This window comes from Vitis vinifera, chromosome 18, assembly GCF_030704535.1.
Source record: "Vitis vinifera cultivar Pinot Noir 40024 chromosome 18, ASM3070453v1".
Classification (NCBI taxonomy): Eukaryota; Viridiplantae; Streptophyta; class Magnoliopsida; order Vitales; family Vitaceae; genus Vitis; species Vitis vinifera.
In genome coordinates this window covers 36022258-36048138 of record NC_081822.1, presented here as the reverse complement: position 1 = coordinate 36048138, position 25881 = coordinate 36022258, and the positions used below count along the sequence as shown (strand labels likewise).

At 38.0% G+C, this 25881-nt stretch overlaps 2 protein-coding genes across 6 annotated transcripts; one reads left to right on the top strand and one right to left on the bottom strand.

Moving 5' to 3' along the window:
• The first annotated feature begins 815 nt into the window (after window positions 1-815).
• On the top strand, window positions 816-15188 carry LOC100256903 (tRNA-specific adenosine deaminase TAD3). 3 transcript variants are annotated; one of them, XR_009464862.1, is made up of 10 exons: window positions 822-1019; window positions 1143-1194; window positions 2019-2092; window positions 3690-3811; window positions 10713-10795; window positions 11449-11548; window positions 12363-12818; window positions 13186-13298; window positions 14186-14417; window positions 14548-15188. XR_009464862.1 is itself a non-coding variant. In XM_059734370.1 (9 exons), exons 1-9 carry the CDS (start codon window positions 944-946, stop codon window positions 14364-14366), a joined length of 1257 nt encoding a protein of 418 aa, XP_059590353.1. In that variant the 5' UTR covers window positions 816-943; the 3' UTR covers window positions 14367-14972. The 3 variants fall into 3 exon arrangements, 1 of the variants encoding a protein (XP_059590353.1); XR_009464863.1 differs by having other exon boundaries at window positions 951-1019; window positions 1143-1189; XM_059734370.1 differs by having other exon boundaries at window positions 816-1019; window positions 14186-14972.
• An 8495-nt stretch (window positions 15189-23683) lies between these two features.
• On the bottom strand, window positions 23684-25881 carry LOC100853487 (phytolongin Phyl1.1). Of its 3 annotated transcripts, none has more exons than XM_010645703.3 (2): window positions 25406-25881; window positions 23684-25272 (listed from the first exon to the last, which is right to left on the bottom strand). In XM_010645703.3, the coding sequence occupies exon 2, from the start codon at window positions 24748-24750 to the stop codon at window positions 23917-23919; it is 834 nt and encodes a 277-aa protein (XP_010644005.1). In that variant the 5' UTR covers window positions 24751-25272; window positions 25406-25881; the 3' UTR covers window positions 23684-23916. The 3 variants fall into 3 exon arrangements, with proteins under 3 accessions (XP_010644005.1, XP_003634631.1, XP_003634632.1); XM_003634583.4 differs by having other exon boundaries at window positions 25547-25881; XM_003634584.4 differs by having other exon boundaries at window positions 25568-25881.

Here is a 25881-nt window from a genome sequence, read left to right as displayed (position 1 = left end):
TTTATAATTAATTTTTAAAATAATTAAAAGATGATATTTAAAAACATTCGTTTTTTGTTTTTAAGAATTGAAAATTGTTCTTTATTTTTTGGTTACCAATTATATATATATTTTAGGAAAAACAAAAAACTATTTTAGAAAAAAATTACCAAACTATTTTCTAATTTTGGTTTTAGGTAATGATTGATATCAAAAGCAAAATTATAATTTAATATTATAAAATTTTAGTTAAATATTAAATAATTTTTATATAAATTAAATGTGTTAAAAAATAATTTTTATTTTTATTCTGATAGTGTTTTTTTAAGTCATAAATATTTTACAACATTATCCAAATATAGAAATCCTTATTAATTTTAAAAAAATAGGTACTCGGAAATACATTAATAAAATAATAATAATAATAATGACACTGTACTTAGAAGTTAAATACTCAAAATTCCTTTAATTATTTAATTAATTTGGTAAAAATTTAAATATAATTCTTAAAAATTAATTTTGTAAAATAATTATTAAATGTGTTTAGGAACGATTTTGTTTAGAAACTCAAATATGTGATATAGTTTTTTTTATATGAACTTTTATATATATATATATAAATAAAGTATAAAAATTATCATATTTTTCATACTTTAATAATTTATTATAATACCATACCAAACACATAAAAAAACATCTTAAATTTTATTAAGATTTAAATAAAAATATTAAATAAGAAATAATATTTAGTTTTTCTATTCAGTTAAAAAATTACTTAAAATTAAAATATTTTTAATCAAAATTTTATTTAAAAGTACTTTATAAGTTTAAAAAACATGTTCTTTATTTTTTTTAAAATGGAAAATAAACTAGATTTAATTATTTTATAATAATGACAAGTTCATCTTCTCTCTTAACTTAAAACCTCAAAACCCTAGATCCATCCAATCTCACAGTAGAGACGATGATGGAGAGGGCGAAGTGGGAAATCATTCACATACCAGAAAAGCCACCTGTTTCGCCCACCCATCAACCCACTGGTTAGTTAGTTTCTCTATCAATTCTCCACCTTTTTACAATGCTGTTCTCATGGTGTTGATGTTTTAGTTTTGGTTGAAATAATCATTGAAAACACTGGGTTTTTTATCTTTGCGTTTCTACAGTGGATGTGCTTGCTTCAGTGATTGATCCTAAGCTCGCCAACACACTTGTAAGGTGGTTTCTTCTTTTCTATTGCTCATAGTTTCATGGGGTCTGCTGTTTGTTCACATTTTCTTGAATTTTGTGTGCTTTTTTATTTTTAATAATCATTTTCTTTGATGGATTGATGGGTAGTTGGTGTTATTTTTATTTTAGAGGAATTAATTTTTCTAATTTAGACAATTATGTTGTGAAATGTTTATCACATCTTTGAAAAAGTATGCCAGAACCCTTTCATTCCACAGTCCAGAAAAAAACCCAAAGAGATTGGGTGATATGATCATAATACTTTACATTGAATTGGAACAGTTGGGAAACTAAATGCCTCTTTGTTGCTATATGCCAATTTTTTCCTTGTTGGAAACTCCTTTATTATCGGTACTAACTTGCAGTGTTTCTTCGTTTTATATACAAAATCTGAGCTTCTTGTTTTTCATGAGGGTGTCTTACCTTCCTATAGTCTCCTTAATAGTATCTCAAATTTGATACACACATCTTTCTATTATTAAAAGAAAATAATTTAACGTATTCAACAGAACAAATTGCATGTTACATTCATGTCATTAATGTCATAAAAAATGTAAAAAAAAAAAAAAGTTATGGCATGTTCTTAGTGGGCATCTGTGAGTAAATTTAGCCTGTAACTCAAAAGACAACAATCTATGAATTAGTAAACTAGTGTATGGGTATGTTTCTGCTGTTGTTTTTCTTATTCTTTCAGAATTTCCTGGAATTTATAATTTTTTTTTTCTTTCGTAAAAAAGTTGTGACATTTTCTTGATGGGTTGTTAGGCTGTTGCTGCTTTTGAATTAATTTGAATGATTTTGTATCTTCTTAGGCGATTAAATCAAATAGCACCCCTGGAAAATTTCCGCCATGTGAAACGGATACAAAAGAAGCACATGCAGGGAGGTATGACTGCTTGATTTATATTTTTACTATTTTGCCTATAACAACTGAATTTATGAAGCTACTACCCTTTTATGGTTTTAGTATGATGTATATTTGCAAATAACCATAAAATAAGGAATACATGAAGCTATTTAACTAGATCATTGGTAAGACTTGATATGGGTTGGTTTATGTGTTGATGTTGTTTGACCTTACTTTCTTTTAGATTCTTGGGGGAACTGGTGGAAAAGAATAGGGAAACAAGACTTTGATGGTTTATTTCTTTTACAATATTTTTTAAGATTTTCCTGTATGTTATTTTAGATTAATGGAATATCACCTCAAGTAAGTTAGATAGTTATGTTCTGATAAAAAAAAAAGGTTAGATAGTTATGTTAGGATAGTTCAATGGAGGCTTATGTTCTGTTTAAACTCAAGTAATGCAATATCTAAGATTTTAAAATTTAATTTCTCTTTCTTTTATTTTGTTATCTTAGCAACCAAATGAACTATGTAGTTTGATACATAGTTTGCTTACAAACATAAAAAGAAAAAACATTGGTCGAGAGACTTTACTTACTGAGCTACTGGCATCTTCAATTATATTTGTTGTTTACTTGTTTCAGGCTAGATTCAATTTTAAGAAATCAGTAACTGTGTTGATTATTGGTGAAATTTAGGCGAAGGATTGCATTTTGATTCTAATGTTGTAAATGGGTTGTAAGATTGAAAGAAGAAAAATTATGAGATCTAGGAAACTTCTGAATGGAGCTGTCTCAAATTTGAAGAATGGCCACATGGGCGGAATTTAAAGGAGAATTAGTTGGTAAACTTGGTATTGTATAAATACCTTTTTGGCATGTTCTAGTCAACAGGTTTCTAGAAACAGAAGATATAGGCATGGTGCTCATAGGCTTCCTTCAACTTTATGATCCATGGCTAAGCAACATTATTTTATGAGATGCTAGTGAATTCTGGATTAGCTTGTTGGTGCTTCTCGAATGACTAAGAATTCTAGCATTTGAAAATCTAACAGAGGGTTGAGATTTTGGTGCATTCACTCTCTCTCTCTCTCACTCTCTCAACTTTATGTGGTGAATGTCATGGCATATGATTTAATACATGATAGGGGCCCTGTCTATAGCTGAACCCAAGCTGTTAAAAGTTGTAAGGCCTTGTTGAAATTTAGTGGAGTTTAAAAGAAACTTGAAGGCAACTGAGGTTTTTGGGGCCTTGTGGGAGTGAAGAATGTGAAGGTAGGGATTATGTGCTTTCAAAATTTGAAGTCATTCTTGTCCACTGTTTAGCAAATATAATAGATGTTGTTTTTGAAGATCCTGATTACTACCTTCTTTTTATAATTTTTAATTTGAAGTTAACAAATATATTAAAAATGGTATAGCAATATAAAGGCCATGAAATAGGACATGAAGCCTTTTGGTTGTCTCAACCTGTGGCAGGATTATGTGTTATTTGCTCTCTAATTTTTTCTTTTTTTCTGGGCACTATATCTTCTTTGGAAAAGAATTAAGTTAGTCCTTTTGTTCCAATTCTTTGTCTGCATTTTATATCATGTTAGTTTTCATAAAAATGATGTGATGATTGGATTATTTGGCAGGAAAAACACAGTTAGCCATAATCTTATGTTTAGCTTCTGAAAATGAAAATCCACTGGACGGCATACCAAATGATGTACTCGAGCTAATCAATTCCTACCAGTTGAGTGCTTTCATTACAAAAGTGGGTTATCCTTTTGCCTTGTAATTTTCTATAGTTATTAATAATAATGCTCTTTTTAAGTAATTAATTATCAAACATAACAGTTAAATAATGAAGCCATGAAGAACATAACTTGCAAATTGGTTAGCAACTATGACAGGCTAGAGGATTTTTCCCCCCAGGGTGGGGGATGATAAAAAAACAGAGAATTAGCATGTAAATTCAGTTGTTGTTGTTTTTGTCCTTAATCATTGTAAATCTAGTTAGAGTCGTTGTTTTTTGTTTTGTTGCCCCTAGGTTTTGTCTTCTTTCTTAACACATGAGAAAAAAAACTGTTTCTAATTCTCTTTCATGTAACTGCCCCAGGCAATGCCTGCTCAACTGGTTGCACCTTTAAAATTTTTGCATCAGTCCCTCATCATATGATAGCCTTTCATGAATGTCAGTTTTGATTCTGTTTCTATTAAATATATAAAACTATTTATTATGTTTTAATATTTTGGTTCTATTCTATATTTTAGATTCTAAAAGATTGCATGACTTAGCTATGCTATCCAAAAACCATGGGTGAGCGAGAGAGAGAGAGAGCGAGAGAGCGCGAGAGCGGAGGTGATGAAGGGGGTGAAGGTGCGACGAAGCGAAGGAAAAGGGAGAGGAAAAGCTTTGTCGTCGAATCTAAGACCTTCGAGATCAACTTAGAAGAGAAACGGGGAAAAATCCAAGTTGAGATCTGGGAGATGAAGAAAGGGATTTCTTCTTGGGTTAGATTGGGGCTGGCAAGTCTAGGGTTTCTGTCGGAGGGCCTAGAGTATTGTATTAAGGATGGGAAAGGAGGAAAATGGGAAAGGGGCTGGAAAGAGAATGGGAGATCCTACTCCCTGGTACGTGGCGAGAACAAGGGGGTCTCTATCTCAGGTTGGAGGTAGTAGATCTGGAGAAGAAGAGGCATAGTATCATCGTTCCGAAAGGTAGGGGAGAAAAGGGGGGATGGGTGACCATGGCGGAGAAAATTCAACAAATGGGAGGTTTCAGTGGGAGAAAGGAGCAAAAGCAGAAAGAGTGGTGTGGAGGGCAACTTGGGATGGAAGTATCGTATGCGGAAGTGGTGAAGAAACAGAAGAATAGAGATAGAAAACAAGTTAGGATGGAGGTGAGAAAGGAGGAAGTCCAAAACAATTTGCGAAAGCTGGAACACTGCATTATTGGGAGTTGGGATCCTTGCTCAGCAGGAGGAGAGGATCTGGAATCGTTGGGGCAAACAATGTCAAAAGTTTGGGGGCTGAAGGGTAATCTGGGGCTGGCAAGGATGGAAAAGAATAGGGTTCTGCTGGAGTTCGAGATTTTGGGTGAAGCTATTCGGGTAATGTCCACGGGGAATAGATCGTTTGTCGGGGCTCATTTGAGACTAGAAAGATGGAACCCTAGGATCGGGTGCTCGGAAGAGGTGGAGATTACAAATGAAGTTTGGGTCAGGATCGTAGGGTTACCATTATCGCTATGGAACAAAACCATCTTGAGAAGAGTGGGGGAGGAGTGTGGCGGATTTATAGCAATGGACCCTAGGACGGAAAAGATGCAGGAGCTTCAATGGGCGCGAATCCTGATCAGAACAAACGGGGAAGACCTGCCAAGTAGGTTGGAGATCTCAGTGGAGGAGAAGGTGTACGCTCTTGCCCTCTGGTGGGAGCTGAAACCGTCTCTGAAAAAGGCTCAGGAGAATAGGAGCGAAGTGAACCAGAGTACCAGAGGAGAGGTTAGGGGTGATGGTGCCTCACGCGCTGTTACGCGAGTGGGGAAGGAGGTGGAAGGCACACAGCTCGAGGCGCTGCTGCTGCCAGAAAAAATGATGGGGATTCAGGAGGGAGAAGTGGGCCGGGTGATTGAAAAATGGGACCAAGGAGGATCGGGGGCCCGTTCAACCCAAGACGCTGTGGATTTTGGGCCTCAATCGGCAGGCCCAGATTTGGGACCAAAAGGAATGAAGAGGGTGGGTGGGCCTTACAATCAAGGGGCAACGATGGGCTTAAACTTAAAGCTAAAAGGAGTGGTGGGAGTGCTAGCTGGGCAGGAGGCTGGGCCATCAAAAACATGGTGGACTACTGAGGAGGAAAGCCCATCGTGTGATGGAGGAATGGACCTGGAGGAAAGCCCAAGTAAGCCACTGCTTCAAGACACCAATAAAGATCAGCAACTGAAGGTGTGTTCGCCGGCCTCTCCATTGGTAAATAACGAGAGCAACATGGAGGAAGAAGTTCTAAAAAATTGGGAGACAGAGGATTTGAGAAAGAGAAATACGAAGTTCTTGCACTCGGCGACAGATTCGACGCTTATTGAGGAAGCTATGAGGTACGGGTCTGTCCCTTTGTTGAGGGGGGAAAGGGTGCCTGGGTCTTCTCATCTTATTTCTTTTTCTCTTGATCGGGCTCCGGAGGGGGGGCATTACGATCGTTCTGGAAATGCTGGGGTGGAGCCTCAGTTTGAGGTTCCCTTATGTGTAGTACCGAGTGAAGGGTCAGAGGAGAATGTAATCGGATGCTGGGCGTTGGTAGAGAATAATGGCGGCAGCACTATGTATAGGGATGAGGAGTGGGGTCCAGGATTGAACGACCCTCAAGCTGAAAGGGGAGAGAAGGAGGAGAGATGGGAGGAAAGCAGCCTGGCAAAATTCAGTCACTTCTTGGGATTTTCGACTGAGGGTTTAGAAAAGGAAATCCTGGACTTTTTGATTAAAATCAGAAAAAGAAGGGAGAGAATACATGATAAGGTGCTGCTAGAAAAGTCCAAGTTTGAAAGGGAATTGAAGAGGTTGGAGTGCTCAGTGAATTATGAGAAGGGAAGGAAGCAGAAAGACCCACCAAAGGGTAAAGGGTGCCATCTTTCAGTGCTACAATGAAGCTAAAATTGCTGAGCTGGAATGTGAGGGGGGTGAATGAAAAGGAGAAAAGGAAAATCATTAAGACATTTATAAGGAATCAGAGGGTAGATCTAATGTGTATCCAGGAAACAAAAATCCAATCAATGTCGGAGGGGGTGGCAAGAAGTCTAGGGTCGGGAAGATTTTTGGATTGGAGGGCCCTGGATGCAAGCGGGACTGCGGGAGGAATTCTGATATGTTGGGACAAAAGGACATTGGAGATTATGGATTGGGAGGAGGGCCAATTCTTGTTATCCTGCAGATTCAAAAATGTGGATAATGGGATGGTTTGGGTGTTCACGGGAGTTTATGGACCTTTCACTAAAGAGGAAAGGGAGTGGCTGTGGGAAGAAATTGGGGCGATCAGAGGCCTCTGGGAAGACCCGTGGTGTGTAGGAGGTGACTTTAACATCACCTTGTTCCAAAGGGAAAGGAGTAGATAGGGGAGAATATCTTCAGCTATGAGGAGATTTGCCCAGGTTGCTGATGAATTAGGGCTGAGGGATATTCCTATGCAAGGGGGAGTGTTTACTTGGAGTGGGGGACCTAACAATCAGTCTTGGGCTAGATTGGATAGGTTTTTGGTGAATACCAGCTGGCTGGATCAGTTTAGTAGCGTTTTACAGAGTAGACTGCCTCGGCCTTTATCTGATCACTTCCCGGTCTCACTAGAGGGAGGAGGTCTGAGAAGAGGCCCCTCTCCCTTTAGATTTGAGAATATGTGGCTTAAGGTGGAGGGCTTCCAAGATATGATTCGAAGATGGTGGTGGGAGATTGAGGTGAGAGGCAGTGCTAGTTACAGATTGGCTACTAAGTTGAAGGAAATTAAACAGAAATTAAAAGTTTGGAACAAGGAGGTGTTCGGGAATCTGGGATGTAATAAAGCGGCAGCCCTGCAACAAGTGGAATTTTGGGACCGTGTAGAAAGTGAAAGAATTCTGTCAATGGAGGAAACAGAATTAAAAAATGAAGCCAAGGTAAATTATCAAAAATGGGTGCTTTTGGAGGAAACACATTGGAGACAATTATCACGGGAGATCTGGCTAAGGGAAGGGGACAGAAATACGGGTTATTTTCACCGTATAGCAAATGCAAATCGTAGGAATAATTATCTGGACAGAATTAAAATTGATGGGGTGAGCCTTACGGAGGAGCAGGAAGTGAGGGATGGAGTGGCAAATGCATATCAGAAGCTGCTTTCAAAAGAAGCGGGGTGGCAGGCTGATATTGGGAGGCTGTGCTTAGACCAGATCAGTCAACAAGATGCAGAAAATTTGGAATCCCCTTTTTCTGAGGAGGAGGTTCATTCAGCATTGTTGGAGATGAATGGGGATAAAGCCCCGGGGCCGGATGGCTTTACAGTAGCTTTTTGGCAAAGTTGTTGGGGTTTTGTTAAAGAGGAGATCTTGGCAATGTTCAAGGAGTTCCATGAGCAGAAAACGTTTCTCAAGAGCCTAAATAATACATTCTTGGTCCTGATTCCTAAGAAAGGTGGGGCTGAAAATATTGGGGATTTTAGACCTATTAGTCTCTTGGGGGGGTTGTATAAATTGTTGGCTAAAGTACTGGCTAATAGGCTGAAAAAAGTGATTGGGAAAGTGGTCTCCCCTGCTCAAAATGCCTTTGTGATGGGTAGACAGATTCTTGATGCCTCCCTAATTGCAAATGAGGTGATAGACTCGTGGCAAAAAAGAAAAGAGAAGGGGGTCATTTGCAAATTGGACATTGAGAAAGCCTATGACAGCTTGAATTGGCAGTTCTTAATGAAAGTTCTTCAAAAAATGGGCTTTGGGCAAAAATGGTTGGGTTGGATGTGGAGTTGTATATCTACAGCAAGATTCTCTGTCTTAGTGAATGGGGTTCCTGCTGGTTTCTTTCCGAGTACTAAGGGGCTCCGCCAAGGAGATCCTCTATCTCCTTACCTCTTCGTCATGGGCATGGAAGTGTTGGGTATCCTTCTGAGGAGAGCTGTGGAAGGGGGTTTCCTATCAGGGTGTAGCATTCGGGAAGGCGGAGAGAGTGCTTTGAACATTTCTCATTTATTTTTTGCTGATGATACAATTATTTTCTGTGAGGCCAACAAAGAGCACCTGAGTCACTTAAGTTGGGTTCTCTTCTGGTTTGAAGCTGCTTCGGGGTTAAAGATTAATTTGAGCAAAAGTGAAATCATCCCGGTGGGTGAGGTGGATGATATTGAGGAGCTGGCAGCGGAGGTAGGGTGTCGTGTGGGATCTTTGCCATCCCAGTACTTGGGCCTACCTTTAGGGGCTCCTAATAGGGCCTCTTCGATGTGGGACGGGGTGGAAGAAAGAGTGAGGAGAAGACTCGCGTTATGGAAAAGGCAATACATCTCCAAAGGTGGGAGAATCACTCTGATTAAAAGCACCATGGCCAGCATACCCATTTACCAAATGTCTCTATTCCGGATGCCCAATATAGTTGTTAGAAGGCTAGAAAAATTACAAAGAGACTTCCTATGGGGAGGGGGAAATATGGAGAGGAAAGCACACTTGGTGAAATGGGAGATAGTGTGTGGGGACAAAGGGAGGGGTGGGCTGGGTTTGAGAAGGCTGGGCCTTATGAACAAAGCTTTGCTTGGTAAATGGATATGGAGATACGCATGTGAAAGAGAGAACCTATGGAAGCAGGTGATTTGGGCAAAGTATGGGCAAGAAGAATACGGGTGGAGGTCTAAAAAACCTAATGGGGCGTTTGGAGTAGGGGTGTGGAAGGAGATTATGAAGGAAAATGAATGGTGCTGGGACAGCCTAGAGCTTAGGGTGGGGAAGGGCAATAAGATCAGATTCTGGACTGATGTGTGGTGTGCGGGTACAGCGTTGTCTCAATCTTTCCCGCACCTCTTTGCCTTGGCGGTTGACAGGAATGCTACGGTGGAGGAGATGTGGGACCAGAATTCTGATCAAGGAGGTTGGAATCTAAGATTCTTGAGGAATTTTAATGACTGGGAGGTGGGCATGGTAGGAGATCTGCTCCTTAAGTTGAGAGGGCTTAGGCCGGCTTTGGAGGAAGATTCAATCTCTTGGAAGGGAGGAAAAAGCGGTAGATATAAAGTCAAGATGGCGTACAGTGGTTTAGTCAATCCCAGTGACATCGTTTTCCCGGAAAAAAGCATTTGGGTGAATAGTGTTCCTACCAAAGTCGCTTTCTTTGCGTGGGAGGCATCGTGGGAGAAGGTGTTAACGCTTGATAGACTACAAAGAAGAGGATGGCATCTCCCGAATTGCTGTTTTTTGTGTGGTTGTGCAGAAGAATCTGTAAATCATATCCTTATTCACTGTACAGTGGTTAGAGCCCTTTGGGAATTAGTTCTTGGGCTTGTAGGTGTAAAGTGGGTCTTTCCAGAAACTGTAAAGGAGGTCCTATTGAGCTGGAGAGGTTCTTTTGTGGGGAAAAAAAGGAAAAAAATTTGGAAATCCATCCCGTTATGTATATTTTGGACGGTTTGGAAAGAAAGGAATAGATTAGCCTTTAAGGGGGGTGAGCTACATATTCAGAAGTTAAAGAATTTTTTTGTTTGTAACTTGTGGGGTTGGTCTAGATTGGATATTGGAGAGGATTCTATATCCCTTCTAGGTTTTTTAGAGTGGCTAGCATCCACCTAGGGGGGGTGAGGTCTTCTTGGTCTCTTTTGTTTTTTTGTTGAGAGGTTATAGTCGCCTTGTATATCTCCTGTATACTGTGTGGCTTTTGGCCTTTTTTGCTCAATATATTTCGATTTACGTATCAAAAAAAAAAAAATATTTTGGTTCTATTCTCTCTTTTAGGCTTAAGGATTAATTTCTGCTTTTAACTTGCTCAAATTTCCTACATTTTTAAAAATAGAGTAGAAAAAGTTGATCATGCGCTAGCAATGCTTCTTGACAATATTTCTTGTAATATGATGTTTTATTGTTGTCTTCTACTTATGTCCTTCTTACCTTATAAGACTGGCTTTGGGTCCTGTGAAGATACTCATGATTTTTCTACATGTCAATCCTTTACTTTTAGGTTTGCAAATATGCTGCATTATCGAAAGAAGAGTGGGAAGAGCAATGCAAGCTATGGCCAACATCATATCATCCACCAACCTAGTAAGCTCTGATTCCTCTTTCTAAATATTAGGTTGCTTTCTGTTTGTTTGCTTTCTTCATGTTTTCTTACCACAGATTTACAACTGAGATCCATGCGACTGGTCTTCACTTTAATTGTAAATAATGCGAGCTTTATCATCCATGGAATGAGAATGATGAAGAGGCAAAAAAATCTTTCTAGAAAAATTTTCCTTTTCCTTTTTGGAATGGTGGAGAGCAACAATTTTGGTAATGGAAAATGTCAAACCAAACTACAAGAGAATGTTGGTTTCTGCTGTTTTTTTTTTTTTTTTTTGCTTTTGACTCCTGTTTGGATGTTGCTCTCTCTGAAGTTGAGTTTATTTGTGGAAGATATTGTAGATGACTTTGAACTATGGGCCCTTGGGTAGGAAAACCAGTTTGTAGAACTTAAGGAAGCTCTGCACAACCACTTGTGCATTTTCTTTTAAACTTATTTAGGAATTATGGCATTGGATGACACTGGTCCGACATATTATTGGATGCACTTGTTCCAATTATTTTCCAGTTTCACCTTCTTGTATGGGCTAACAAGGATATATGTTTTTTCCATATTGCCCAGAACATCTTCAGAAGCAATGGTATGTTTTCAACAATCTTAACATATTCTGTGGTTGGTGTTGTTCTGATTACAGCAATATTGAGGGCATTGCTGGATTTAGTGAAGAGGATTCACAATCAGTTTTCAGCTTCATGAAATCTGCTGTTAAGTTGGCAAAATCAGATGATGGTCAGGTAACTGTTTTTTGTCGGTTCCCTAAATGCAAAAACCATAAATGCAATTTGGAACCAAACCATGCCACAATGGTGGAACAACCGATGTATGATTCTACTAAACCTAGATTTTCTCAACTGTGGAAATTGGGAGAGAGTTTTACAGTTAACCATATGGTAGATAGGCAAGCAAGATTGTTGTCATTGTTTCCTCTCAAGCAAACAGCACAAAAGTTTGTAAATGAAAATAATTTGCTATAAAGGGAGCATGCTCATATGCTTGCTATGAGTTTCCATTTAATCTGTACCTTTTTTAAAACATCTGTCAGACTAGTTGGTAGAGTCTGAGCTTAGAATGCCTTTGCATTTGGGTGCACTTGCAGTTGAAACTTTTTCATCTTCAAAATTTCAATTCACTATGTGTTGATGTTTATCTTTCCCTTTGAACATTAAAATGTGTGTGTTGGCTAATTCTTTGGTTGTTTGGCAAGTAGATTTTGGTGTCCCTATGTGAGCCCACAGAAGAAACTAGTATGGTACTTGTACCGAATACTTGTCATAGATTTAGAGAATCAAAAGAAAGCTCATAGAACCTTGTTTAAATGGCATCCTTCATTTACTAGAAAATGTTGCAAGGAAATTCCTTCACTGGATGATGGGCTGGGTGGGGTTTTGAAATAAACTGAAGTGTGAAAGGCATTCTATTTCCCTTACGAAGGGACAAGTTCATAAGTATGTCATTCTGTAAAGGAATTCCATATACCATTGCTTTGGCTTAACCTGCATCTATGTTTGGGGTTTCTGTCTGATCCTGCCTCTTCTGCTCACCCTGCAGGTAGTAAATGCTGCAGTGATAGTGGATCCATTAGTTAAACAGATAATTGTGAGTGCATGTGATGAAATCTGCTCTTGGCACACCCCCATGGACAAGACTAGTGTGGAAGCCAGTTGCCTTGAACAGCCAGACATTGCTACTTCCCAAGGTGTTGTCAATGGAGTAGTGAGCCATGAAACTCTGCTTTCAAAAGGTCCACCTGATGAACCCAAACAATTATATACTGGTGTTTCTTGTTTATATCCTTGGCGATGGGCTGAACATCAATCACATGCAAGTTCTTATTGGCATCCTTTACGTCATGCGGCCGTTGTTGCTATTGAGTATTCAGCTGCCAGGGACAGGCGCCTTTTCCCTGGTTTGGGACAGATTGGCAATCAGTCTAACCAACTGGATCATACACTATCAGCTTCCATAAGCTCTCAGGCAAAACGACAAAAGACCAATCTTAAAAAGGTGAGTTACTTTCCTTAAGCTTGTATTGAACAGTTTGGACAATACATTAGTATTCAGCCAACTACAGAAACCAAGAAATGGGGTTAGAGAAGCATATTCATTTATTTATTTGGAGCTAAGAACCATTTCAAATTCTGTTTCATTGGAAAAAACCAAGGGTGTGAGAAAATGTTTATTTTTGTAATGGCTTCATGCTTCTGTTTAGGTGCCAGAAATGGTTGTCATAATTTTGGGCCAAGGTGGTTGAATTTTAAACTGTGTATCACTACAACTTCATTATTATTTGAATGAATTTGTGGAAGTTGGGTGAATTCTCGAGTTTGAATATCTCTAACAAAGTTTGTATTTTTTTCTTATGCCTTTTTAGGTTGAGGATGTTGAGAAACTGGATGCTCATTGCAATGGGTTTCATTCTGATGCAGCCAGGCCTTATCTGTGCACTGGTTATGACATTTATCTTGTTTGGGAGCCATGTGCTATGTAAGTTTGTCAAACTGATCACTACTCTCATCCGCTTCTTTCAATATTGTTACTAAGCTATGTATGCTCAGAATCTCCACTTGTTCCTATCTAGTTCAGAAATTAAGTATGATTTGATTCATGATGATTAGTTACCAGAAAAAGAAGCTAAAATCAGGAATTGATAAGCAGAAATGCAGTAAAAATATATGTAGGAAATGGGAGCTAGAAATTATTTTAAATCATGTGTAGAATTTACAATGAAATATATGAGGGAACTTTGGGAAAATTTGAATGGTAAAATAGTCATATCGGAGGACTAAATATAAACTTTAGATGATAGCTACCGGAACTTCTTATAAAGGTTTAAGACATTATGGGAAAAAGAACAGCTTTTGAAATAGGCCCAATAGGAACCATGGATTGAATGAAGTGGATAGGCACCATGTGCAAAATGGTTAACAACCTCTTTGTATTCATGCGTCCAGCTGCTTAATGCCTACTTGGAACTATGAAAAATTGAAGGGGCCCTTAGATAGTTTACAAATTGTCTAATTTTCTTAGTTAAGGTAATACCACACCATTTTGGCAGACCTGAATGTCTAGGTTTGGCAGACCTGACCACTTTCTTGGTCAGGTCTAGGTTCTCTGTACCCTGCATAGAAATGGTGGAAATTTCCTCTGCCAGGATTTTAAGTGATGAATTTCCTTTAAATTGACACCAAACACACAAATTACTCATTCATGCAGAGTTAAAATGATTTTCATATGATTAAGTGACAACCAACTGAAATATGAGTTTGATCATGAAATTGTCATCAGCACACTCATGGAACCTTTTCATTTTCTCTTTCAGATCATCTGCATGTCTAGTTTGCTCATATTTTGCCTTGTTTTTCTGATTAAAGGTGTGCAATGGCGCTGGTCCATCAAAGAATTAGGCGTATCTTCTACGCTTTTCCAAATCCCAATGCAGGTGCACTGGGCAGTGTTCATAGACTTCAAGGGGAGAAAAGCTTAAATCATCACTATGCTGTTTTCAGAGTTTCGTTGCCTGAAGAAATCCTTGATGGAGGGGTAAAGCTTTAGTTGCAGCAACATTTATGAGTTACCCAAACACAACTATCAGCTTTTAAACAGGTAACTCTTGTGCTGGTCCTGCTAATTCTCAGGATCACCATTTTGACATCCATATAAATCTCACCGGACTGTACACCAAGTTACTCATATAGAGGAGTTGTATGTTGAGCTGCATTCTTTGTGATTGTAGGGTTTGTTTTGGCTGCGCATTATGGTTAACCTGGGACCCCTCCAGCCTATTGATGCATTTTTAGCCTGGGAAGAAATCTGATCTTTGATCCTAGCGTGGCTCTAAACTATGGCTGCTGTAAGCCCTTCAAGATAAACTGGGTATACAATCATTCAGACACCCAGAAGAGATTTTTTTTCTGACTGTTTTGGTGAATATGGCTCTGGATGATCCATTGAAAACAAACCATTTGCAGAGAACCTCCATTCCAGAGCCAAGAGAGTTGTTGACGGAGGAGGGCATTCTGAGGGTTTTTAGCCTTTTTCTTGGTTCAATATTTTGGGAATTGCCTTCCCATGGCACTTTGTTCACTCTGTTGTAATATCTATCTCACCCTAGAAATCCAAAAGATAGAAAAGATGAAAGAAAAATTTAGTCCAGAATGAGATAGATGGTCCAAGCTGTGCAGCTGGTAACCCTTACAAGCTGACTCACATATGATCCAGGGTGATTTCGATCATGGTTTTGCAGTGAGCACTTTGCCAAAATGTTGGACACCCCATATGTTGCCACCACTAGAAGGTAAAACATGACTGTATTTGAGACAATGTTACACAGTCCATATATCGGCTTAATAAGATTAAAGTGAAATAGCTATGAAAGATGTTGTGATGTAAAATGATTTAGATGATTGGAAGTTACCCAAGGTATCTAATCAAGAAATTTATAAGAAAGGAACCTTTAAGTTCTTCACAGATTATACCATTAAGACCTCTGAAATGACAGTCAGTTTAGAACAAGACGACCAAGTCATAAGACTTCTAGATAACAGATCCGTTGAAAGGCATAAGAAAGATGGCTATAATTTCATACACTTTGGTATGATTCAAGTAGCAGCTAAGCCTTTGACAAGATTAGGTTTAAACACCGCTATTGTCATGTGTTTAAGGGATAATAGGCATCTCGAATATCGAGATTCTATTATAGGTGCAGTCCAAGCTGGACTGAATGATGGCCCAGTTTATTTCCAGTGCTATCCTAACTTCACAGTTAGATTAAAAGATGCAGATATCTTAGATTCCGTTGTCCTGCATATTAAGACCCATGACTTTAATATCAAACCAGGAAACAGTCCTGTTTCAATCATAACTAGGTTTGCCTATAAGAGCATGAACACAAGCGTTGGATCTGGGGCTCTTTGCACCAGTCCTAAAGGTGAGACCACTTACTTTCACTCAGATATGCTAGATAAGTCAGATTTCATCATCTCCAAGAAGATCTTGTGGAAAGATGTTGATTTCCCTGAAAATTGGCATTTTGCTAATGCTGTTCTAGCCATAGCACAGCGTTCTGAAAGTATTGAACAAATAGTTCAATATCCAGATGGAGGAGGAGAACTCGTTTTTTCCAAATCTTTCAGACATTCTAACAGCCCTAGAGTTTCTGTTTATGAACCCTCTAGAGCTTCAAGCTCTTCCATCCTAGTTAGAACCACTAGGGAAGAAGAAGGATTCAGCTCAGGAAATCCTAAGAACGTTAAGCTAACAGGTGTCAAAAGTTACACCAATGTGGCTAGACCATTTTACTCTGAGGAAAATGAGTCTACTCAGGAATCCCAATAGGATGAGTCCCCTGTTATGTCTCCTACCTATTCCCAGATGATTAACACTATAAGCCTAAGTGATGAGGACTTTGAGATCAACAAGGATCTCTTAAGAAAAGACTTATATTCTGAAGTCAATAAGCAAAGAAATGATTGGTTCTTTAGCACTGTCCCTAAGGTCATTAGAACCATTTACCAAGAAGAGTTCTATGCCTACTTAAGACAAGAAAAGAAAATTATTAAGTTTTGGATTTGGTTTGAACTCTTCAAACAAGAGGAATATCCAGATTATCCTTGTAAGCGTGGTGATAACACTAAGAGCACTGATAAAACTAAGTCCTTTGAATTTTCTAAGGAGTTCCAGGAAAATCCCCAAATCAACCAGGGTTTTGTTGATAGGATTAATCAAAAGATTAAGGTTAATCTTGTTGCTCCCTTAACTGTCCAGCCTCATAAGAGAATCAATATGGTTAAAGGTGATATTAGTTCAGAAGAAGAAGCTGATGAACTAATTAAAATGTTTGAGGAACCCTATAGTCAAATTATTTCAAAAGATATTAACAATTTAGAAACCTTTAAGACTAGGAATTACTATCCTAGATCTACTTTTCCTGACATGCAGTTTGAGGAAAGAAATCAGTATACCCAAGCCTCATACACCAGTGGTACTATCTATGAATGGAACATAGACGGTATGACCGAATATAACATACTCACTAAGCTTCAAGAAATGACCATGGTTAGTACAACCTATAAATTAAACAATAGATTGCCAGATCATGCTGTAGCTCAGACCATTGTTGCTGGGTTTACAGGACAACTTAAGGGTTGGTGGGATAATTATCTCACTTTTGATGATAGAAATAGTATCCTTAAAGCCTATAGGATTAATGAGAGTAATGAAGTGGTTAAGGACGAAGATGGCCAAGATATTGAGGATGCAGTGGCTACTCTAATCTACTCAATATCCAAGCACTTCATTGGAGATCCTGCAAAAATTAAGGATAAAACTGCAGATCTCTTAACCAACCTTAAGTGTCCCAAGCTTCATGATTTTAGGTGGTATAAGGAAGTCTTCCTAACCAAAGTCATGTTAAGATCAGATTGTAACCAGTCTTTTTGGAAAGAAAAGTTCATCTCAGGATTACCCAAGCTTTTCTCTGAGAGAATTAGGATCAAGATAAGGGAACAGTATAATGGTCAAATCCCTTATGATAAGCTAACCTATGGTGAGATTATAAGCATTGTCACAGCTGAAGGGATTAAGTTGTGCAATGACTTCAAGCTTAAGCAACAAATGAAGAATGAACAAAAAATCTACAAGAATGAATTTGGATCATTCTGTAGCCAGTTTGGTTTCAGCCAAAAAGAAACTATGCCTCCCTCTAAGCAAAAGCCAAGAAGGAAGCCTAGCAAAGATAAGTTTTACCACAGTAAGAGAGGTACCTATGACAACTATAGGATGAATGATACTAAGCAGTCAAGGCACGTCCAAAGAAGGGTCAACAAAGATACCCAGAAAAAGGTAGAAACTCCTTTAGACGTCAAGCCAATTATCTGTTTTAAATGTGGCAAAGTTGGCCATTATAAAAAAGATTGTAGAGTTAAACAAAAGATTAACAACTTAAGTGTCTCAGATGACCTAAAAAATATGCTTTGTAAGGTAATGTTAAACTCAGACTCTGAATCAAGGACTGATTCAGATAATGAAGATGACATTAATCAACTAGACAGTAGTGGTGAAGTTTCCAGCCAATGCTCTAGTGACCAAGCAGAATGTATTAAAGGTAATTGTAATTGCCGTCCTAAAACTATAAATGTCATAAGCCAAGATCAGGAATTTATCCTAGATACTTTAAGAAAAGTTGAAGATGAAAAAACTAAGCAAAATCTTTATGAGGTTTTTAAGAAATCTGTTGTCAAGGTAGAAGCCAAGAAAACTGTTAATCCTTATAACCTTAATGATATCTTAAACAGGTTTGACCAGCAGTCTCCCAAGGAAGTCAGCATTAAGGAACTTCATGAAGAAGTTAAGCAGCATAAAAAGGAGATTAAGGAGTTAAGACAATTCATATGTCTAGGTCTCTCTGATCTCCAAGATCAAATCAATAGAATTGGCAACCAAGAAATCCATATGGATATTCCAGAATCTTCTCATGTTAATGATAATGAGACAGATACTTTTTTGAATACTGTGAGTAGGGTTATCTTCCAGAGGTGGGAAGTCTCCCTTACTATAGTAGTCAAAGATAAATTTGTCTTTGATATTATTGCTTTGATTGATTCAGGAGCAGCTGAAAATTGCCTTCAAGAAAGTCTTGTACCTATTCCTTTATGCGAAGAGACTAGTCAATCTCTATTTGGAACCAATGGCAAAAGACTTGCCATTAAGTATAAATTAACAGATGTTCATATCCGTAACCATGACGTCTGTATTAAGCAAACCTTTATCCTTGTTAAGGATCTTAATGAAAAAGCCCTTCTAGGAATACCCTTTTTAAGCTCTATTTATCCCTTGTGGGTAGATAACCAAGGTATAAGAACAAAGCTTTTTGATAAGGAAATTCTTTTTGAATTTGCTAATCCTGTTGAAAACATCACTCGATGTGATCAAGAAATTAATCTTGTTAGAATAGATGATCCTCCTAAGATATTTGGTACCCAATTCATTCATAATCTCATTATAAATGATATTTTAAGCATTCCTTTATGCATTTCAAAATTTCAAACTGATATTTTGAACCAAGGAATTTTAAAAGTTGTTTTCACAGCTGAGAAAACAATTAAGTATATAGCTTTTAAGTATGATTTAATTGATTGGATTATTTTAAACCCTAATTTTCAAATCAAGTTTATTAAAGGAGAAAGTTCCATTCCTAATCACTCAACTCATGAAATTTGCAGGGTTCACGAAACCATGGCCCCTAAAAAGAATACCCAAGCTCCTAGCTAGAAAACCCAACCTAGTCAAGCTCCTTCTCCCCATAAAATGCTATGGAGCCAACAAGTTGAAGAAGAAGAAGCAAGGCTTCATTCTTCTAAACTTGTGCCTAACAAGATGATGACCTTGTACTATGATCATTCTGATCCAGCTAATCCAGTCAAGGCCACCCAGTATCCAACCATTTCAGGGTCCCAGACCTTCAAGCAAGTCATTAAGGCTAATCCCTCTCAAAAGGAATTAGCATCAAGCTCCTCTTTTTCAAACAAGAAAATTGTGGTGGCTGCCAACCCCACACCTCTTTCAACAAAATCAAGATATTGGCAAAATGATTTAAATCAACCTCTTTTGGTTATAGAAAGAGAATTTTTCTCTGAAAACCCCAGAGAAATTGCTGCAAAAGCTTTTCAAGAAAATTTTCATTATCCCTCTGGTGATATTTTAAGAACAAGAGAGTTTTATGAAGCAGTCCTTACAGAAACTGGTTCTGTTAAAATTAAGCATCATGCAGACAAATTCAGCAATATAGGTTTGACATTCTCTACCTGCCATATCTATAAGATTCTTACTGTCAAGCAATGGGGAGGAAATCCTAATCTTTCAAGGGAATTTTCTGAACCATCAAAGCCAAGGTTTTTTAATTATTGGGATTATCAGAGAGCATGGTTTAATGCTTTTCTAATCCAGAATAGGGACTTCCATCATTCATGGATGTTCTATTTTCCATCTAAAAATCAGCTTTCCTCTTTCCCATTTTGGTTCTACAGTTGGTGGAATTATTATGGTCCGACTATTAAGATTCTTCCCAAGCCCATCCTGGATGGCTTTGAGCTATTCAGAAGTTCTTTTGATATCCCCAGAGAACTTTCAGCTTTTCCCCCTTTACTATTCTTCTTCAGCAAATTTGGCCTTGCTTGGATAGTCCAGTGGGACTATATTATCATTACTAATGAATTAGCAGCCTTTCCATCTCTTGGAAGAACCTTTAAAACTAAATGGTGGGATGCCTTAAAAAATGATGCATCTATTGATACAGTTAAGCAGTATTTCCTCCAGAATCCCACACAAGTCTCAGCCAGTGATGATATGTCTCAGTTTCTCCTTAAAAAGCAACAATTACAAGCCATGCTCGCAGCAGCTAAGACCCCTCAAGATTTCCAGAAAGTTCTTGAAGAAGGAAGCTCAAGTTTCTCCCAAGAAAATTCTTATGCAGAGTCTGATGATTCAACAAGCTACCTTCCAGACAATGGTGATGACTGTGAAGGAATCCTTCCTCCAATAAGAAGATCTAAGTAATCATCAGCCTTTTGTCTTCCATCAAGAATACTATACAAGCTTTGTAGTTTCTGTTACAAAAGCAGCAAGCATGTGTCTACACAGTATAAAGCAGCCTGCCAGAAGTCTTCTCAGTCAAAAGTAGGTTTTTCGGGGGATTTCGGTATAAATGTGAATCTTACTATTCACTATTGACTATTCACTATTCAAGCACGGGTCTACTATTCATGGTTACTATTCAAGATTCCTTTTTTGCCTATTTAAGGAGGCTCGGTCCTCATTTGTAAGCACGTTCAATTTTAGGCTCCTATGCTCTCCCTTCTCTCTTCTTTCTCTCTCATCATGTAACCTCTTCAAGCTTTCAAGCTTTCTTGAAGCTTTCCTACCTTTGTTCATTGTAAGATATTTCTCCTTATGTATAATATAAGTATGTTTTGATTACCTCCTATATGGATGGTTTTTAATTAAGTTTTATTTTCATTTCATTTTATGTTCTTATACCTCCTACATGGATGATTTTAATTAAGCTCTATTTTTAAGTTTATGTTTTTTATTTTGTACCGCCTACATGGTCGGTTTTATGTTTTTTATTTTGTACCGCCTACATGATCGGTTTTAAGCTTATTATGAACTAACAAGTTTTTTGGTTCTTTCTCTTTAAATTTCTTGTTGGATATCCTTTGTATTTTCTAACCCTCTTCTTTGTTTTGAATCATTGCATAATTCCTGTTTTCATTGCATATGACCTTGTCCTGGGTGTCTATGGTATCAGAGCCATGTGGGAGGGAAGTTGGGTCTTGTTTTGGGTGTTACTTGATTTTTTTTTTTAACTAGTTTTTATAGTGAAACCAAACCAATCTAAAAAAAAGTACTTACTGAAATCGGGTTGTTGGAAAATTCTTTATATATATATTTTTTTTTAATCATGTAAAAAATTCTTTTAATTTTTATATTTAAAGGCCAATTAAATATTCATAAAGCGTTTTTGATAAAAATGACACAAACACTAAAAGGTGTTTTTACTGTGGCCACTCAATCCAGTTTTAGCTGGTCTGAAGCTTCAATTAGTACAATCCAACAGCCGCAATGGTTTAGTTTACTTCTAGGACACTTGCTTATGATGAGAGTGAGAATGACGACAAGAAAGGATAAGGGTTGAAACTAGTTCTCCACTTCTCCAAATGGGATTCCTCTGCTGTCCTTTTCAAAAGCCATCCATATACAAAAAAATATAAATATACTGGTAGTGATGGAAAGGTGGGCATAAAAACAGTTTAGTTGCATTGAACCTTTAAAGATTTCTGGTACATTCACTTGAAAAACAAAGTAGAAAGAATCTGATATTGGGGTCACATGAATTGAATGGTGCAGAAAGAAGTGGATGCGCACAAAGGGGGAATGCATAAATTGTCCAAGATGAAGTTCACGTTGGCCTGCAGCAAATTTACCAACCTGCAGAAGAAGACGGCAACCCCGTGTAGGTAGGGCTGCAACCCATTGGCAGACTAGGAGCACATCTTGCTTTCATGTTGCCACAATCACTGCAACTCCCAGCTGCCACGATACGATACTGCAGACAGTCAAGAATACCTTATAGTGTCCCCTAGAGGCTTGAAAGGGTCATTCCTATTTCCACAAAACAGGAAATGAATACATATCGATTACTTGTCACAAGCTATCACCTGACTACTGTTATTTGGGGTGCTTGAATACAAGTAGGTGAAGAGTTTCCAGTAACTATGAGAAGAACTTTCGAGAGATTATTCAGGAACATTAGCACTAATACTTCAGCCTTGTTGCAAAAGAAGAAAAGAGAGGGAAATGCTCTTCTTTCCAAGATCAGTAACTACAGTTGACTGTGTACCTTTCTATTATATTTTCTTAGTTCCTCTGAGGTTTTTGCAATACAAGCCTATTTCGGGGTGGTCTGCCGGCAAATTCTAATAGGGACTTTTGGACATAAAGAAAATATTCTAACTTTAAACTTCTGTTGATGACAGCCTTTTCTTTGGTTCCCTAAAGATGAAACATCCAAGAGGTGAGCAGAAAAGGTTCCAACTTTTGTACAAAAATAAAGGTTTGATGATTTTATTGACTACATAAAGAAACCAGGAACTGCAAGTGGGAAAGTTTGTTAGGGATCAAGCTTAGTTCAACTAATATGCTCGAACACTCAAGTGTTATGATTGAACAACAACTACCCACTAGCCACTATACCTGCGCCCCCACCCGAACCAAAAGAATGAAAGAACATACAGAGAAAAGAAAAGAAGAGAAAAGAATAATGTGGTACATACTTTATTTGTTTAATGAGTTAATAAAAGGTATATCAAGCACCTAACAGAAAAAGAATCACTGACCATAATGAATCCAATTAGCCTCAAGCCGAAGTCCCCAAATCCCCAACTATTTGGATAAGCTGGTCGAATCCTTGCAAAAGCAACAATCTGTTAAAAGCGCCCAGGTCTTTGCTTACTATCTTAAGTTTTTTCCGACCTTCTGCTTGTCCTATTACTGCCTTAAACTGCAACCAAAGCCTCCTTATACATATGGTCACTAGACTTCCATGGAAATTGCAAAACATTGGCGCTAAAGGCATATTTCTGACTGTGGAAGCTACCACTAAGCGGTCAGGACTCCGCTCATTTCTAACTCAATTTTCATATATCCTGCAGTTATAGGGGCCATCATTTCGTGCAATGGTAGACAACCCAAGCCTCCAAGCATGGAAGCATGAGAAGGTTAAAGTCTTGAGTGCAGCCACTTCAAGCAAAATTGTTAGAACCATATCAACTCACCCCACGCTGGGCCTGCTTCAGTGAGTACTGTTCTTTTTGTTTTTCCCCCCAGAAACAAAGAAACAAGAACCGACTGACTCTTAACTCTATTGAAAATCTAGTGTTTATTAATATCGTACCCAAACCTTTCAGTCTCTTAAGGAATACACTCTTTCCACTGGCTTCCTCAATTTTCACCCAAGGTTTTCTAGGTCAACTCTCAATCAACTCGAACAAAGTACATTTAATAGTCAGAAAAACATTGATATCTCCTATATCGAGTAACAACTTCTTTTAGATAAAGAATCCAATAAAGGTTCAAAAGGAGAAATCGCGCAACTGAAACCATTCAAGAGAAGGGGTAATTACAACTTTGTTTGATAGGAGAAAGGAAACGCTAGATAATCACCTCTATGCACTTTCAAAGGAAAGCACTACGTAAATTAACAGAGAAAACTGCATGTATTTTCAAACATTTGTGCATTATTACATAAATGGAGCGCAGAGCAACTTAATTTAAAATTTTAAGACTTAAGATTATAAATTATAACAAAATGAAACTGAAATGAGAACTGAGGAATATAGTATTTCACCATGCCAAGTGGCGTGAAATGGCTCCATAAGTAGGACTCAATGTTTCTCTAGCTCTAACACGTTCATATACATATACATAAAAGATTCTGTACAGAATAACCACAATATGATGCTACTGACAGTGTAATTTGAAGCACATACCTTCAGATATATATTTACCTTGTCAAGAAGTCTGTTGCACACATGCAGTATCAAGCATATTACTTCTTTGTGAGATGGAAAATTACTAACCATATCACAAACAGTATCAGGCATACAGCTGCATCAATTGCAAGAACAATCCTTACGTGGCGGCACCACTTCTTTCGGATGCTTTGAGAGCCTGACCTGATCCTGATTGAACCCAAATCCTTCTGTAATGAAATTGAAGAACCAACACCACCTTGGCTATTGGAATCCGAATTCCCCGAATCTATCTTGATTCCTCTGTCTGTGGACTTCCGGTGCTCCTCCAACTCAATGTCTCTCATTGCAATGACAGGATCCTTCATCTTCTTCTTCTTCTCTTGCTTGCTAAACTTTCCTAACAATGGGGCTTTTGTAGAACTGGCAGCTTCCATTTGCCCATTTGCATCACTTGGTGATGGAGAAAGACCCACATGATGTGGCAAGGGAGACTCGGCTATCCAATTATTACTAGTCTGAGAAACATGCTCTAATGAGGAGATCAAGCGGTGGATAATGGGCACCAGTTGATCTTGTATATGGAGTGAGTTAAAACTTGAAGGACTTCCCCTAGAATCCTTTCTAGCTACCTTCTTGAATTCATCTCTCATGTGTTCTAGAAACTGTAGAACTCCCGGGTTTCCAAGACCCTCATCTACAATTGCAAAATAAACATGCCCATCTTCCATCAAAAATCCAAAAGTTTTCTTGCCCATGGTCTGAAAATACCATTTGTGAAAGGGAGGAGCTCTTTCCAAGCACAAGGCAGCCAAATTCTCAATCTCATGGCCTCCACCACCATATGCATACAAAATTCTATTACCCTTCGACACACAGCAGTAATAAACTGTGTTCTCAAACGAACCCATTGATAAATATACCCTCAATATGATCTGAAACTGATTCTTCTAACTACCCCGTTTCCAAAAATTCAACAACACTCTCAATTCACTTTTTCTGAATTCAGTTTCTAATTTCTTCTTCTAGGGTTTCAAATTTGGCCTGGATTTTGAGTTATTTCAAGAACCTAAGCAATCAAGATTTGACAAAAGATTCTCCCAATGTATTCTTCAACAAATGAGGCAAAAACCAAACAAAATGCTAGCAATTCATCTGTGAAAAATTCCAAAGCCTCCAAAAGATACCAACACAGCCCTTGAGCTAGATATTCAAAATTTAGATAGAAGGCCCATAGGACTAAGTCCCACATGCCTGTTTAGGGTTTTCCACAACAAACCCACATAAAAAAGTACACCCTTTTTCAGGGTTTTGAATCCAAAAGAACCCCGAGTCAACTGCAGATCCAAACTCCAACTAGGTCTTCCCCTCAAGAATTTACATATCAGCATTTGAATCAAACCAACAAAAACCCATTTTCCAAAGATTGCAATCTGCAATGAAAAATAAAATAATTCCAAAAAATAAATAAGAATTTGATACAAACCCAATAAAATGAATCAAGAGAAAATCCAGACAAGGTCAAATTAAAGTCAAAACACACCCATTAGACCTTTCCCCCAATACCTTTACATATCAGCATTTGAATCAAACCCTCAAAAACCCATCTCCAAGGAAAAGACAAATATATAAATGAATTTGACACAAACCCTCTAAAATTCATCAATAGAACACAAAAATCAAATCAAGATTGAAGTCAAAACCCACCCACAATCAGATCAAGCATACCGATAGAGAATCAAGAAAAAGACTCGCACTTTAAAACTCATCAAAGATTATAATGATGATGGTGATTGAGGGCTGTGGTGTTGACCCACTTCACAGATTGTCTAAATCTTCATTTCTCTGAAAACTGTGGATGATCCAAGCGTGGGAGTGACACATGGGCTTAGCATGTATTCACTCAGGAATGGAGGACACGTCCAATAGTAGAGACCTTAGAAGAAGAGCTCCCTTTGTAGCGTGTACTCCTTGGCTTGGTCTTAGCAAAAAAGGATGGAGTTTGTTGGGATCTTGTCATCTTGATGGTGATTCTCCTTTGA